The 13934-nt window shown below is 47.6% G+C and overlaps 1 protein-coding gene across 1 annotated transcript; it reads right to left on the reverse strand.

Annotated features, from left to right (window-relative positions):
* Positions 1–280: 280 nt before the first annotated feature.
* LOC125425390 (condensin-2 complex subunit H2-like) lies at positions 281–13793 on the reverse strand (the record flags this gene model as incomplete). The annotated part of the gene is made up of 9 exons (XM_048483002.1): positions 281–365; positions 1620–1691; positions 1794–1918; positions 6692–6787; positions 7491–7645; positions 9149–9228; positions 10353–10421; positions 12932–13013; positions 13738–13793. Coding segments are annotated over 9 exons (820 nt in total), but the record flags the coding sequence as incomplete, so codon positions are not given.
* Between the last annotated feature and the right edge of the window lie 141 nt (positions 13794–13934).

Genomic DNA, 13934 nt, shown 5'->3' on the forward strand with positions numbered 1-13934 from the left:
TCATGAGGGCTTTAGTAGAGCGCTTCATGAGGGCTTCTACTGTTTCAATAGAAGGCAGCTTCATGAGGGCTTACTGTTTCAGTAGAGAGCTTCATGAGGGTTTCAACTGTTTCAGTAGGAGGCAGCTTCATGAGGGCTTACTGTTTAGGAAACTGGGCACCTGGTGAATTTTCCTTACCATCCTTGGGTTTCTTAGGCAAGTCAGATGGCTTCCCCTTCCCCCTGCATTCCACGAGGGTCTAACTAGAAGGGCACCCCTGCACCAGTCCACCCGCCCCACCTGCCTCCCTCGACATACCTTTCTTCAGAGGCTTGTCATCTGAGGAACTGAACGGGTCCAGGCTTCGCCAGGGGTCTTGTATCTCCTGGCAAAGGGAGAGGGGCACCATCAGGACTTTGACGTGGGTGCTGGACAGGCAAGGAGCAGAGATGCCTTTGCCACGCCCAGGACAAGGCCCAGCAGCCAAAAGAGCAGAACAAAAAATCAAGTCACAAGGCCCTAACCTACCTATCAAGAGATATAAAAAGTGAAAATGCATCATTTCTTCCCACCAATTTTTCTCCATGTGCCAGACTGAGGCCAAGACAGGAAGGAGCAGAGGGGAAGGTTTTCTAACGTTGAAGCACAAGGAACGTCAAAGAAACGGGCCTTGTCGTGTTCATTAAAGGTCTGTCTAGCCCAAGATTCTGTTTCTAACAATGGTCACCAGAAGCTGGCAGAATCCGGTAACTCGGATTCAAGTCAAGAGGGGCAGGCAGCTTAATAGCTTACGATACTCCTATCAAATGATTGACTATCTTATGATGAGCTTCTACTGAAGAAGACTGCTTTTTGGAAAACATGGAACCCGTTTTAGACACTCAGACAAGAGAAGAGAGAAGCCTTCTGTTTGGATGGCCTCCAAGACTTGTGTCTAACTGGAATTTTGTTGTGGACAATTGAGTTTGATTTTTAGTCTGGTCGCCACATCTCAAAAAGGATATCGAAGAGATAGAAAAAGTGCAGAGAAGGGCAATGAGGACGATTGAAGGATTGGAGCACCTTTCTTATGAGGAGAGACTGCAGCGTTTGGGACTCTTTAGTTTGGAGAGGAGACGTCTGAGGGGGGATAGGATTGAAGTCTATAAAACTATGCATGGGGTAGAAAATGTTGGCAGAGAGGAATTTTTCTCTTTCTCACAATACTAGAACCAGGGGGCATCCATTGAAAATGCTGGGGGGGGGGGGGAATTAGGACTAATAAAAGGAAACACTTCTTCACACAACGTGTGATTGGTGTTTGGAATATGCTGCCACAGGAGGTGGTGATGGCCACTCACCTGGATAGCTTTAAAAAGGGCTTGGACAGATTTATGGAGGAGGTCGATCTATGGCTACCACCAATCTTGATCTGCCTTGATCTCAGATTGCAAATGCCTTAGCAGACCAGGTGCTCAAGAGCAGCAGCATGAGGAGGCCATTGCTCTGCATCCTGCACGTGAGCTCCCAAAGGCACCTCGTGGGCCACTGTGAGTAGCAGAGTGCTGGACTAGATGGACTCTGGTCTGATCCAGCAGGCGAGTTCTTATGTTCTTATGTTAGTGTGGGGGGTATACTCACCTTCACACACACCCCTTACCTTCATTTGAACATTGCCGTCTGGGGCAGGAGGTCTCTCCCGCAACATGTATCCTTTCTGCTGGGGGACGTTCTGCAAGAGAAGGGGAGCAGGGCTATCAGGGGCCCTGCGCTGGAGAGCCAGAATCCCCAGTGGGAACCAATAACCCAAACTGCATCGCCCTGCCCCGAATACCGCTTGATTCTGAGCGTGCAGCGTGGCCGTCGCAGGAACCTCCGGTCCCCCATCCGAGACGTCCAACAAGAAGTCGCCACCACCTCCGTCGTCATCGTCGCCACACACGGGTCCCGCTGCCTCTTCTGGGGGGAGGGGGGGGGACAGAGAGCAAAAATACTGTCCAGTCTTGCAACCGTCGACTTGGGAGGGAGAGACGTTTTCCTCCCCCCGTGCACTCTTGCCCTCTTCAACTGCTGCCCATGGGAAGGAGTGAGAGTCCTTCCCCACCCACCCCATTGGAAACACCTGCAGGGGGTGGGGTCTGGCAGCTACAACAGGAGTTCCACCAGTAGCCCGAGGCCCCTGACTTGGGCAGCGGCCGAAGGGCACCACCCGTTCAGGGACTGTTTGGGGAGGGCTGATGGAGCAGACTCTATGCTAGTTCACTGTATTTTAGTTTTTGTAGTTGTGGGAACTGTGATTTGGGGGTTAGCTGATATAATTGGTTATTGTCTATAGTGTACCATTGGGATGCATTATTATGCTGTTGATATTGATTTATTGTTGTTGCTGTTTATTATGCTGTTATTATTATGCTGTTGATTACGATTTATTGTTGTTGCTGTTTATTATGCTGTTATTATTACGCTGTTGATTACGATTTATTGTTGTTGCTGTTTATTGTTTGTTCACTACTGTTGTTTGTCGCCCTGAGCCCTCTCCGGGGGAGGACGGGATATAAATTAAATGTGAAATGAAATGAAAAATGAAAACTGGGCTGATCAGCCCAGAAGCCCTGCCCAATGAACCGCTTCATTCATTGGGGCAATAGCTCTGCAAAGAGCAAGAAAGCCTTAAGGGAGGGGAACTGGACCAAAGAAGAGAAGAAGAGTTTGCAGTTTATGGCTTACAAAATCCTTCCCTTCCTCTCCCCACAACAGACACCTTGTGACGAAAGTGGGGCTGAGAGAATTCGAAGAGACCTGTGACTGGCCCAGAGTCACCCAGCAGGCTTCATGTGGAGGAGCAGGGAAACAAACCTGTTCACCAAGTGAGAGTCCACCGCTCATAACCAGTACACCACCCTTGTGCAAATCTGTCCAGCCCGTGCCAACTTGACCAATCGTTTTTCTTCCCCAGGAATGCCGAGCCCTCCAGCTGAGATGCACGAGCTTCGCACCTTCCCCAGAGGCTAGCCGAACCACCCACTAGGAATGCCTTGGGCACAACTCACCCCACTGTTTAAACTGGAGGTTGAAAGCTCCAGGATTCTGTCGATTTATGGCTCCCAATCTTGATCCTCCTTGATCTGAGATTGCAAATGCCTTAGCAGACCAGGTGCTCAGGAGCAGCAGCAGCAGCAGGCCCTTGCTTTCACCTCCTGCAGGTGAGCTCCCAAAGGCACCTGGTGGGCCACTGCGAGTAACAGAGAGCTGGACTAGATGGACTCTGGTCTGATCCAGCTGGCTTGTTCTTATGTTCTTAAGTCCCAGCTGACTCATAGCAACCCATCAGATTTTCAGGAGAAGAGATGTCAGAGGCGGTTTTGGTTCCAGACTGACCTATGGTGGATTGGGGGAGCCCGGTTTTCCAGTTGTACCCCCTCTGCCAAACCTTGGGGTACCTAGCAGTGAGTGCCTTGCCAAAATGGGGAGCCCATCCTCTGCGTTGGCTCAGTGTACCCACAAGGATGGTAAATCTTGTCAGGACTTGCCCTCACCCAATATCTGCCTTGTAAAATAAATTACTGCTCCCTTTCTAAAGGGATGGAACCCAAAGCAATGCCTCTGCCTTGGAAACCCTCCTCTCCCCCTCCAGCCCTTGACTAAACTGCCTTGTTGAAACTTGCCAGTGTGTTTGCTCCTAGTGTCCCTGCCAGTACAGCACTAATCTTAACTTCTTTCGCTGACTAATTTCTCTCTAAAGGGCGCCTTGTTTACATTCTCATTGTTTTGCAGCCAGGACTGAGTCACTCCCTGGCCTAGCCTGTTACTGCTGAGTGCCAAACGTTAATTTTAATTACTTCTCAACTTGAGCGTTTTGCCACTTAAGTTGATCAACTTGTCTTTCTCCAGAAAGGTGTCCTTCTTTGTTTTAGAACAGTGGTTCTCAACCTTCCTAATGCCGCGGCCCTTTAATACAGTTCCTCATGTTGTGGTGACCCCCGACCCTAACATTTATCCATTTCACAGATGGAGAGCACTGATGCAGAGTCTTAGGCGACCCCTGAGAAAGGGTCGTTCGACCCCCAAAGGGGTCGCGACCCACAGGTTGAGAACTGCTGTTTTAAAAGATCAAGGGGTGCTCTGCATAGCCCCGAGGATCTCCTCTTCCCTATAAGAAGGCCCCTTTCCAAACACCCAGTGTTCAGGAGCAGCAGTGGCGTAGGAGGTTAAGAGCTTGTGGATCTAATCTGGAGGGACCGGGTTTGATTCCCCGCTCTGCCGCCTGAGCTGTGGAGGCTTATCTGGGGAATTCAGATTAGCCTGTGCGCTCCCACACACGCGTAGCTGGGTGACCTTGGGCTAGTCACAGCTTCTCGGAGCTCTCTCAGCCCCAACTACCTCACAGGGTGTTTGTTGTGAGGGGGGAAGGGCAAGGAGATTGTCAGCCCCTTTGAGTCTCCTGCAGGAGAGAAAGGGGGGATATAAATCCAAACTCTTCTTCTTCTTCTTCTTCTCTGGACACCCCTCTGTCTGTTGATATTATCCCCAATGCATTGTTTCTTTTTTTAACAGAGCTGGACGGGTCACTCAGCTTGGTTCATCGCACCATTCTGCTCCAAGATTAAGTGACTATAACCCACATTCCCCAACTTCTCTGCTATTCTCAAACTGTCCCATCAAAACTGCTTATATCCTGGGTGGTGATCGTCTGCTGCCTCTCCCGGCAAAGCAACATGGATTGCAGCTACTTCAGACATAAGAACATAAGAACAAGCCATCTGGATCAGACCAGAGTCCATCTAGTCCACCTCTCTGCTACTCGCAGTGGCCCACCAGGTGCCTTTGGGAGCTCAACGGGCGAGGATGTGAAAGCAATGGCTCTCTCTCTGCAGCTGTTGCTCCCGAGCACTACCTGGACTGTTAGAAGGCATTTGCAATCTCAGACTCAAGATGGATCAGATTTTGAGGTAGCCATAGATCAACTTCTCCTCCATAAATCTGTCCAAGCCCCCTTTAAAGCTATCCAGGTTAGTGGCCATCACCACCTCCCTGTGGCAGCATATTATTCCAAACACCAATCACACGTTGCGTGAAGAAGTGTTTCCTTTTGTTAGTCCTAATTCTTCCCCCCAGCATTTTCAATGAATGCTCCCTGGTTCTAGTATTGTGAGAAAGAGAGAAAAATGTCTCTCTGTCAACATTTTCTACCCCAGGCATAATTTTATAGACTTCAATCAGACAGTTCAAAACAAAATTGCATTAGAACTACACTGCCCATGTACACCTTTGTTAAGCAATCAATATAACAGCGGTAGTCACACTGTCCCACGGGGCTCCTCGACTATTGGACAGGTTTCAATTTTTCCAATAATTCCTGTTTCATTTTTCCCAGGGCTTCGAAACGTAATTGGGCATGGTCCGTCTCTGTGTGGCCTGCTTCCCACAAGCTACAGCCCCATTGCAAACACAACTCTCATTGCAAACACTGCTCTTTGCCTTGGCACTGGTACATCAGAGCCCCTCATATTGAGGGGCCTGCCGTCCCCCTTTTTGTGGGTGGGTTTTAATTGAGGTTTGGACGCCTCTTAATTGTTAACTGTTAGCCGCTGTTTTTAGGTACCGTATATACTCATGTATAAGTCGAATTTTTCAGCACATTTTTAATGCTGAAAAAGCTCCCCTCGACTTATATGCGGGTCAATAAAATTTTTGTGTGTTTTTTACTTTGCTTGACCAGCAGAGGTGCCCAGTTTTTTATGCTAGCGGAACCAAAATTTCAGAGGACACTCCTGATGATACCAGCCAGGATTGGTATAGTTTGGTTCAGGGGGTCCAAAGTTATGGACCCCAAGAGGTACCCCATTCCCCCCATTGTTTTCAATGGGAGCTTATTAGTAGATGGGGCTGCCCTTTTGAGGATCCACATAACTTTGGACTCCTTCTGAACCAGACTTCACCAAACCTGGCTGGTCTCATCAGGAGAGTCTCTTTATGACACCAGTACCAGGAGTTTGAGTGAAAGTTTGGGGTCAGGGGATCCCAAGTTATTGACCCCCAAAGGAGATTACATGCCCCATCCTTCATTGTTTACAAATTTGGAAGCTAATAGTAGATTTTCCATTTCTGATAATATCCCTCTTAAAATCTAAGTTGGGTTACATTTGGACATTGCCAGATGATGATGCTGAGGGAATCCAGTTTTGGAGGATTTTAACTCTCATGGAAGCTTGTCATTTAGCTTGGCTTGCTGGTTGAGCTAAGGTTTTTTGTACTTTAAAGTTATTGTTGATACCATATTGTTCTTGTTGACCCTCTTTTTCCACTTACTAGAGCCACAGTTTGGTTGTACAGTTTTTCTTTGAAATAAATATTCAAAAAACATTTAACCTACTGGATGCACTCAATTCGATGTAATTCTTATTGGCATCTATTTTTTTATTTTTGCAAAATTCTACTCAGCAGCTGCTGCATTTCCCCACTCCTTGACTTATAATGCCGAGTCAATAAGTTTTCCTAGTTTTTTGTGGTAAAATTAGGTGCCTCGACTTATATGCGGGTCGACTTATACGCGAGCATATACGGTATTTTAGGATGTTTTATTGAAGGAGCCTATGTATTGGATTGGATTTGGTCCTGTTTTAATGTTTTACACTATGTTGTTCACCGCCTGGAGCCCTTCGGGGATCGGGCAGTATAGAAATTGAATAAATAAATAAATAAATAAATAAATAAATAAATAAATAAACTCACCTTCATCCCCAGAGAAGTTCAGGGCCAGAACGGGCATCTCGCACACGCTGGTCTCCATAGGGCCCCCGGCGGTCACTGGGGCAAGGGGCTGGGCTCCTGCAGCAGGAAACAAGGGGGAAGTGAGCGGCACTCAAGGTACGTACACACACACAGTCCCATGGCTGCATCCCCACTGGTCTTTGTAGCAAGTGTGGGGGTCCCCAAGAGTTCTGCGATGACTCATCTATGTCAGCGGTGGCGAACCTATGGCACTCCAGATGTTCCTGGACTATAATTCCCATCAGCCCCTGCCAGCATGGCCAATTGGCTCTAAGGCAGTGATGGCGAACCTTTTTGAGACCGAGTGCCCGAATTGCAACCCAAACCCCACTTATTTATCGCAAAGGGCCAACCCGGCAATTTAACCTGAATGCTGAGGTTTTAGTTTAGAAAAAACAGGTTGGCTCTCTCTTCCTCCGCCCCACCTGCTCGAGCAGGGGCCAGCCTGCTCTAGCCTCCAGCAAGTCCTGCATGCACCGCTCCGTGCCTCTCTAGCATCTCTGCCTCCTCTGCGCCCACCCCCCTCGGGCACCAGGCCCGCCAGCCGAGGCCTCCCTGCTCACCGTGGTGCACGCACGTTGTTCTCAGTGGCCCAGGCCAGCCTAGGTGTGTGGGGGTGTGTGAGGTGTGTGTGTGATTTTCTGCCCCCACATGATGAACACTGTGCGCATGTGCCCACAGAGAGGGCTCCGAGTGCCACCTCTGGCACCCGTGCCATAGGTTCGCCATCACTGCTCTAAGGGCTATGTGTCATCCATACCCATGGAGTTGCCGCCGTCCCATTCGCCATTCCTCCCAGGTGGGCACTGAGTGGGCGAGAGACCTGCTAGCTCCACCATGAAGGCTCCGTTGGCGTGGGGGGTGCACGTGTTCATGGTAAAGTCCTTGCGGCTCGCCAAGATCTCCCCTTTCCGGCTGCAAGGGAAGAGACAGGGAAACCAAGCAAGGTTCTTACCGCAGTTTGGCAGAAGTGGTAAGAAACACATTCGGAAAGTTATTGCTGAAGCCACAGGCAAACAGAAGAAAACGTTGCCTGTAAAATGTGAGGAGGAGGAGGAGGAGGAGGAGAAGAAGAAGAAGAAGAGTTTGGATTTATATCCCCCCTTTCTCTCCTGCAGGAGACTCAAAGGGGCTGACAATCTCCTGGCCCTTCCCCCCTCACAACAAACACCCTGTGAGGTGGGTGGGGCTGAGAGAGCTCCAAGAAGTTGTGACTAGCCCAAGATCACCCAGCTGACGTGTGTTGGAGTGCACAAGCTAACCTGGTTCACCAGATAAGCCTCCACAGCTCAGGCGGCAGAGCTGGGAATCAAACCCAGTTCCTCCAGATTAGATACACGAGCTCTTAACCTCCTACGCCACTGCTGCTCACCCAATATCCCCCTTCACGTTCAGCATGCACACATCAGATAAAACAATCTACAGATATCATCTTGATTGATTGTAAATTCCTGCATGGCAGGGGGTTGGATTTGATGGCCCTTATGGGTCTCTTCCAGCTCTATGATTCGATGATTAATATTTTATATGAACACACATACAAAAAACAATGTTATCTTTAAAGCAAAACAAAACGAGATCTTTGTTTTCCCCAAAAACTGGCAGGGATTTTCTTAGCTGAGAATACAAATAGCAAGACTTGGTGAGACAGGAGATAAAAAGTTTGGATTTGTACCCTGCTTTTCACAACAGTAAGGAATCTCAAAGCAGCTCACACTCCCTCCCTACATCAGACACCTTGTGAGGTAGGTCGGGCTCAGAGAGTTCTGTGAGAACTGTGATGAGCCGAAGATCACCCAGCAGGCTTCATGTGGAGGAGAAGGGAATCGAACCCAGTTCTCCAGACTAGAATGTACCTCCTCTTAACCACCACAACACACATTCCTGTTCACCTAACTGCAAACAAGCGAGGTATCACTTAGGGGAGGGGTTCCAATATTTTTGAGGCACATAATTGGGTGAGAAGTATTGGGGGATCAAAAGATGGGGAAGGGGGGAATAGGAGATAAGGAACTAAATCTTCAAGAAAGCCAGTTTGACAAACTGAGCAAATCAACAGTCTTCTATTATTCTTCTATTATTAATCAATAGTCAAATCAACAGTCTTCTATTATTAATCAAATTATTTATTGAAGGCTACTACTGCTGCCGTAGTTTTATAGTTTTTAAGGCTTTGTATTTTAACTGGGGTTATTCGATTTGTTTTATTGTATTGTTTGTTGTGAACCGCCCTGAGCCCTTCGGGGGTAGGGCGGTTTACCAAATCGAACAAACAAACAAACAAACAAACAAACAAACAAACAAACAAACAAACAGGGAATGACTAGAAATGATGAAAACAACCTGCCCCCCCTGACAAAACAGAGGGTTCGTGGGGGGGGCATAAAAGGTCCTGCCCGCCCAAGGAGAGGCGCTTACCTGAACAGGGGGTTGTCCTTCTTTTCCGCCTCCTCCGAGGGAACCAGGGCCATTGGAGTCAAGGGGACGACACTGACAACCTGGGAAGACAAATGACAGTCTGGCCGGGAAGAAAGAGGAACTTTCCTGATCAGGGCTGGGTGAGGAGCTAAGACAGAGGTGGCCAACGTATGGTGCTCCAGATGTTCATGGACTACAATTCCCATCAGCCCCTGCCAGCATGGCCACAAACTAAACATGAGCCAGCAGTCTGATGCAGCAGCCAAGAAAGCCAATGTGATTCTAGGCTGTATCAGTAGGACTACAGTGTCTAGATCGAGGGATGTAATTGTACCTCTCTATTCTGCATTGATTGGACCTCACCTGGAATATTGCGTGCAGTTCTGGGCACCGCAATTCAGTAAGGACATTGACAAGCTGGAACGGGTCCAGAGGAGGGCAACCAAAATAGTAAAAGGTCTGGAGTTCATGCCCTATGAGGAGAGACTTAGGGAGCTGGGGATATTTAGTTTGGTGAAGAGAAGGGTAAGAAGTGACATGACAGCCATGTTTAGATATCTGAAGCGATGTCATGCTGGTGAGGGAGCAAGCTTGTTTTCTGCTGCCTTTTCAGAGGACTTAGGGACCAGGGAGTCATGGGTTCGAGGTGAAGGAAAAGAGATCCCACCTAAACATTAGGAAGAACTTCCTGACAGTCAGGGCTATTGAACAGTGGAATGCACTACTTCGGAGTGTGGTGGAGTCTCCTTCTTGGGGTTTTTTTAAATGGAGACTGGATGGTTGGACTGGATGCCCCTTGGGGTCTCTTCCAACTCGAGGATTCTACCGTGTTTCCCCGAATATAAGACAGTGTCTTATATTAATTTTGCTCCCAAAGAGAATGCTATAATGTCTTATTTTCAGGGGATGCTCTTTAGATTTTTTTCAAGGCGTTTCTGTTAAATCGTCGGGCATGCTTCCAAACAAAAACTTTGCTATGTCTTACCTTCGGGGGATGCCTTATATTTCGCACTTCAGCAAAACCTTTATGCTGTCTTATTTTTAGGGGATGTCTTATATTCGGGGAAACAGGGTATGAATCTGGAGAAGCGAAGGTTAAGGGGGGACAGGAGTGCTTTGATTATGTGTTCCTGAAATTGCCAGGGGTTGGACTTCTTCATGGCCCTTGTGGTCTCTCCCAACTCTATGATTCTAAGTCACTCACGCTTTGCCGATGGTTATCCCTCAGGTCGGAGTTTGCTCTGCTATCTTGAATGTCATCCAAAGACAGGAACTACAGAAAGAAAAAAACAAGTTCTCACAAGGGTAATGAAGACTTTCCTCCCCCCCTGGAAGGCCAGAAGAGCACACTTCCAACACTATATAGCAGTGGTGGCGAACCTATGGCACGGGTGCCAGAGGTGGCACTCAGAGCCCTCTCTGTAGGCACGCGTGCACAGAGTTCGTCATGTGATAATAGTGCAATTATTTCAGGGAGATTATTAGCATTAAACCTAAGACTTAGTTTTGGGGAAGCAGCGTAGGTCACCCTGTTAAGCGCTGTTAAACCCTACTGATTTTCATGAGAAGAACGAAAGCGTGATCCTTTACCTGGGAGTAAGCTCAGTTGCTGGCAATGGGGTTTGCTTCTGAATAAACCCTCCTAGAGTCGTGATTCACCTGTTCGAAGCGTTGCATGGTTGCTTCAAAGCAAAGCCAACAACTACCACCAAGCTTACTCCCGAGTAACACACGCCTCAGAGCCAACCGTTTTTTCTATACTAAAACCTCAGTATTCAGGTTAAATTTCCAGGTTGGCACTTTGCGATAAGTGGGTTTTGGGTTGCAGTTTGGGCACTCGGTCTCGAAAAGGTTCGCCATCACTGCTATATAGGGAGCAGCTAGAAAAAGAAAACTCTACCCTTGGGATTCTTTTTCGTTTCCTGCCCTCCCGGTCCCAAGTCTTCAGTTTTCCAATCTCTAACTGAAACTCGTTATAGCTTAATGCTGGATCTGAAATTTCTCTTCCCCGGTTTTAGTGGAGCTCGCATGAAATCTGCTCCCGTCATGGATCAAGAAGCACCTACTCCCAATGAATCTGACCTGCTTCAAGTGTCCCACCGTCTGAAATTAAATGGGTGGCAAATTAGAAGAAGGCATTCTCGGTCATGGCAACTCTCCCTCTAGGAAGACTTGCCAGTCCCTGCCTGTAGCCGTATTCTGAGGGGTGGGGGGTGGGGAATTGCTTTATTATTTTAAATGTTGTGGGTTTTCTGGGCTGTCTGGCCGTGTTCCAGTAGCATTTTCTCCTGATGTTTCGCCTGCATCTGTGGCTGGCATCTTCAGGGGATCTGATGGTAGTAAAGTAAGTGGAGTATACATGCCTGTGGAATGTCCAGGGTGGGGAAAAGAACCATTTGCATTGGTTAACAAGTGTGATTTGAATGTGTGGAGTGGAATCTATGATGATGATGATGATGATGATGATGATGATGATGAAAACAGTTAAACACAGCAAATAAGATCAATATGCTGGATTTTGTATTACATCCCACGTCGGACACTTCCCAAGCATCTAGGACTGTGGGATGTATCGACGAATAATGCGTGCAGAGCCGAATAGGGTGGCCTTTTGCAGCTGACATATGGTGATTTTGTCAGTGCCAGTGACACAGTGAAATAATAATAATAAATAATTATTATTATTATCATTATTATTATTATTTATTGGGTTTATAGACCGCCCTCCCCCGGAGGGCTCAGGGCAGTGAACAGCATATAGATTGAGCACAGTCAGATTAAAATCCAGTAGTATCAATTAATACAGGCTCTAATAAATTAAAATAAACCCTACCCCATTAAAATGCAGCATTGTTAAAATTAACATTAACACAGAGATGGCGCCTGCTATCAATTCCCTCAAAAAACCCCAAGGGGGGAGGGGCGGTAGAGTCTACTTGATGTTATAAGAGAGGAAAAGAGAAGGAGGGGCATCAACGGCTGGTCTCCCCAAAGGCCCGGCGGAACAGCTCAGTCTTGCAGGCCCTGTGGAATTCAATAAAATCCCACAGGGCCCGGACAGCTGAATCTACCCATTTTAGCATATGCGGATTCCACTCAACCCATGTAAATCACACTTGGTAACTGCACCCTTTACACTCGTTAACCAATGCAAACGGTTCTTTCTCCCACCCTGGACATTCCACAGGTATACATACTCCACTTGCTTTACTACCATCAGATCCTCTAAAGATGCCAGCCACAGATGCAGGCGAAAAGTCAGGAGAAAAAGCTACTAGAACACGGCCACACAGCCCGGAAGCCACACAGCACCCCAGTGAATCTGGCCACGAAAGCCTTCGGCAATACACATTAACATTTATGCTTAATGGTTCAAACGTTTTAATATTTTTTTATGTTCATCTCCTGATTGGGGACCCTGATTAGGTGGGTGTAAAGGCAGCGTAATATAGTTTGAATCATAATTTGATTTTGCTCTGCTTTGTTGGGGCTTCTCTCAGTGAGACCTCCTTCCTAATCAATGTTTCAGTTTACATTTTGATGCTCTCTATGCATATTAGTTTTGCGCTGCAATTGTTTCAGTGCTTTATATGTGTGTGTGTGGGGGGGGGAACGTTCATGGTTTCGGGTGATTTTACCATACACGTTTTAAATCATTCGTCACCTTGCTGGTAAGGATAGAAAGTCGAGATGCAAATTTTGTAAAGAAATAAGAGATAAGAAAACAAGTCTGCCTGCGCTGAAGGACAAGAAAGGTAATTGTGCTCCTCCTCCGAGCCTCACCCTTTCCTCTTCTGGTTCTGGTCCAGTGCTGACATCTGTATCCACCCCATTTTCTCCCACAGACGCTGGCAGCTTTTCTCGCCTAAAGGGAAAGGGCAAAATGGGAAGAGACAGGAACGAATTCAGAGAAGAAGAAGAGTTTGGATTTATATCCCCCCTTTCTCTCCTGCAGGAGACTCAAAGGGGCTGACAATCTCCTTGCCCTTCCCCCCTCACAACAAACACCCTGTGAGGTAGGTGGGGCTGAGAGAGCTCTGAAGAACTGTGACTAGCCCAAGGTCCCCCAGCTGGCATGTGTGGGAGTGCCCAGGCTAATCTGAATTCCCCAGATAAAGCCTCCACAGCTCAAGCGGCAGAACTGGGAATCAAACCCGGTTCCTCCAGATTAGATACACGAGCTCTTAACCTCCTATGCCATCATTAATAAAACTAGGCAACCAATCCTTAGGAGCTGCATTACTCAGATGGGAATGTCCAGCCTCAGAAAAGGCACATAACAAGCTGGAGTCTGGTTTGTAAAAAAGGGGGTTGACAGAGATGGACGGGTCAAGAGCTTTGCACCTCCAAAGCACACATAACAAATTATGAGATTTCCCCCCTAAGTAGTAGGAGAAAGAACTGAATTAACTGAAACCAAATTTTAGGGGAAAACACCATCCGCCACTGAACACAGTGGGGCAAACAGAGAAACATGATGGCCAGATTGCGGTGGAGTCTCTTGGAAAGAAAACAGAAGAGCTCCAGGGGGCTCAGAAAGGGGCAGCCTGCCCACCCACCCACCCACAAGAAAAAAAGTCTTCACTTACTTCTTGTTGGAGATTAAGTCGAGCGCCTGATAAACCAAAGAGTAGAGATACTCCACCTGAGAAAAGAAAAGCTACAAGATCAGGAGCTGAGAGGGGTCATAACCCCCCTGTTTATTTTATTCATCTGGAACATTTCTAGGCTGCATTTTCAGAAGAAGAAGAAGAAGAAGAAGAAGAAGAAGAAGAAGAAGAAGAAG

The sequence above is a fragment of the Sphaerodactylus townsendi genome, unplaced genomic scaffold, assembly GCF_021028975.2.
Source record: "Sphaerodactylus townsendi isolate TG3544 unplaced genomic scaffold, MPM_Stown_v2.3 scaffold_377, whole genome shotgun sequence".
NCBI lineage: Eukaryota > Metazoa > Chordata > Lepidosauria > Squamata > Sphaerodactylidae > Sphaerodactylus > Sphaerodactylus townsendi.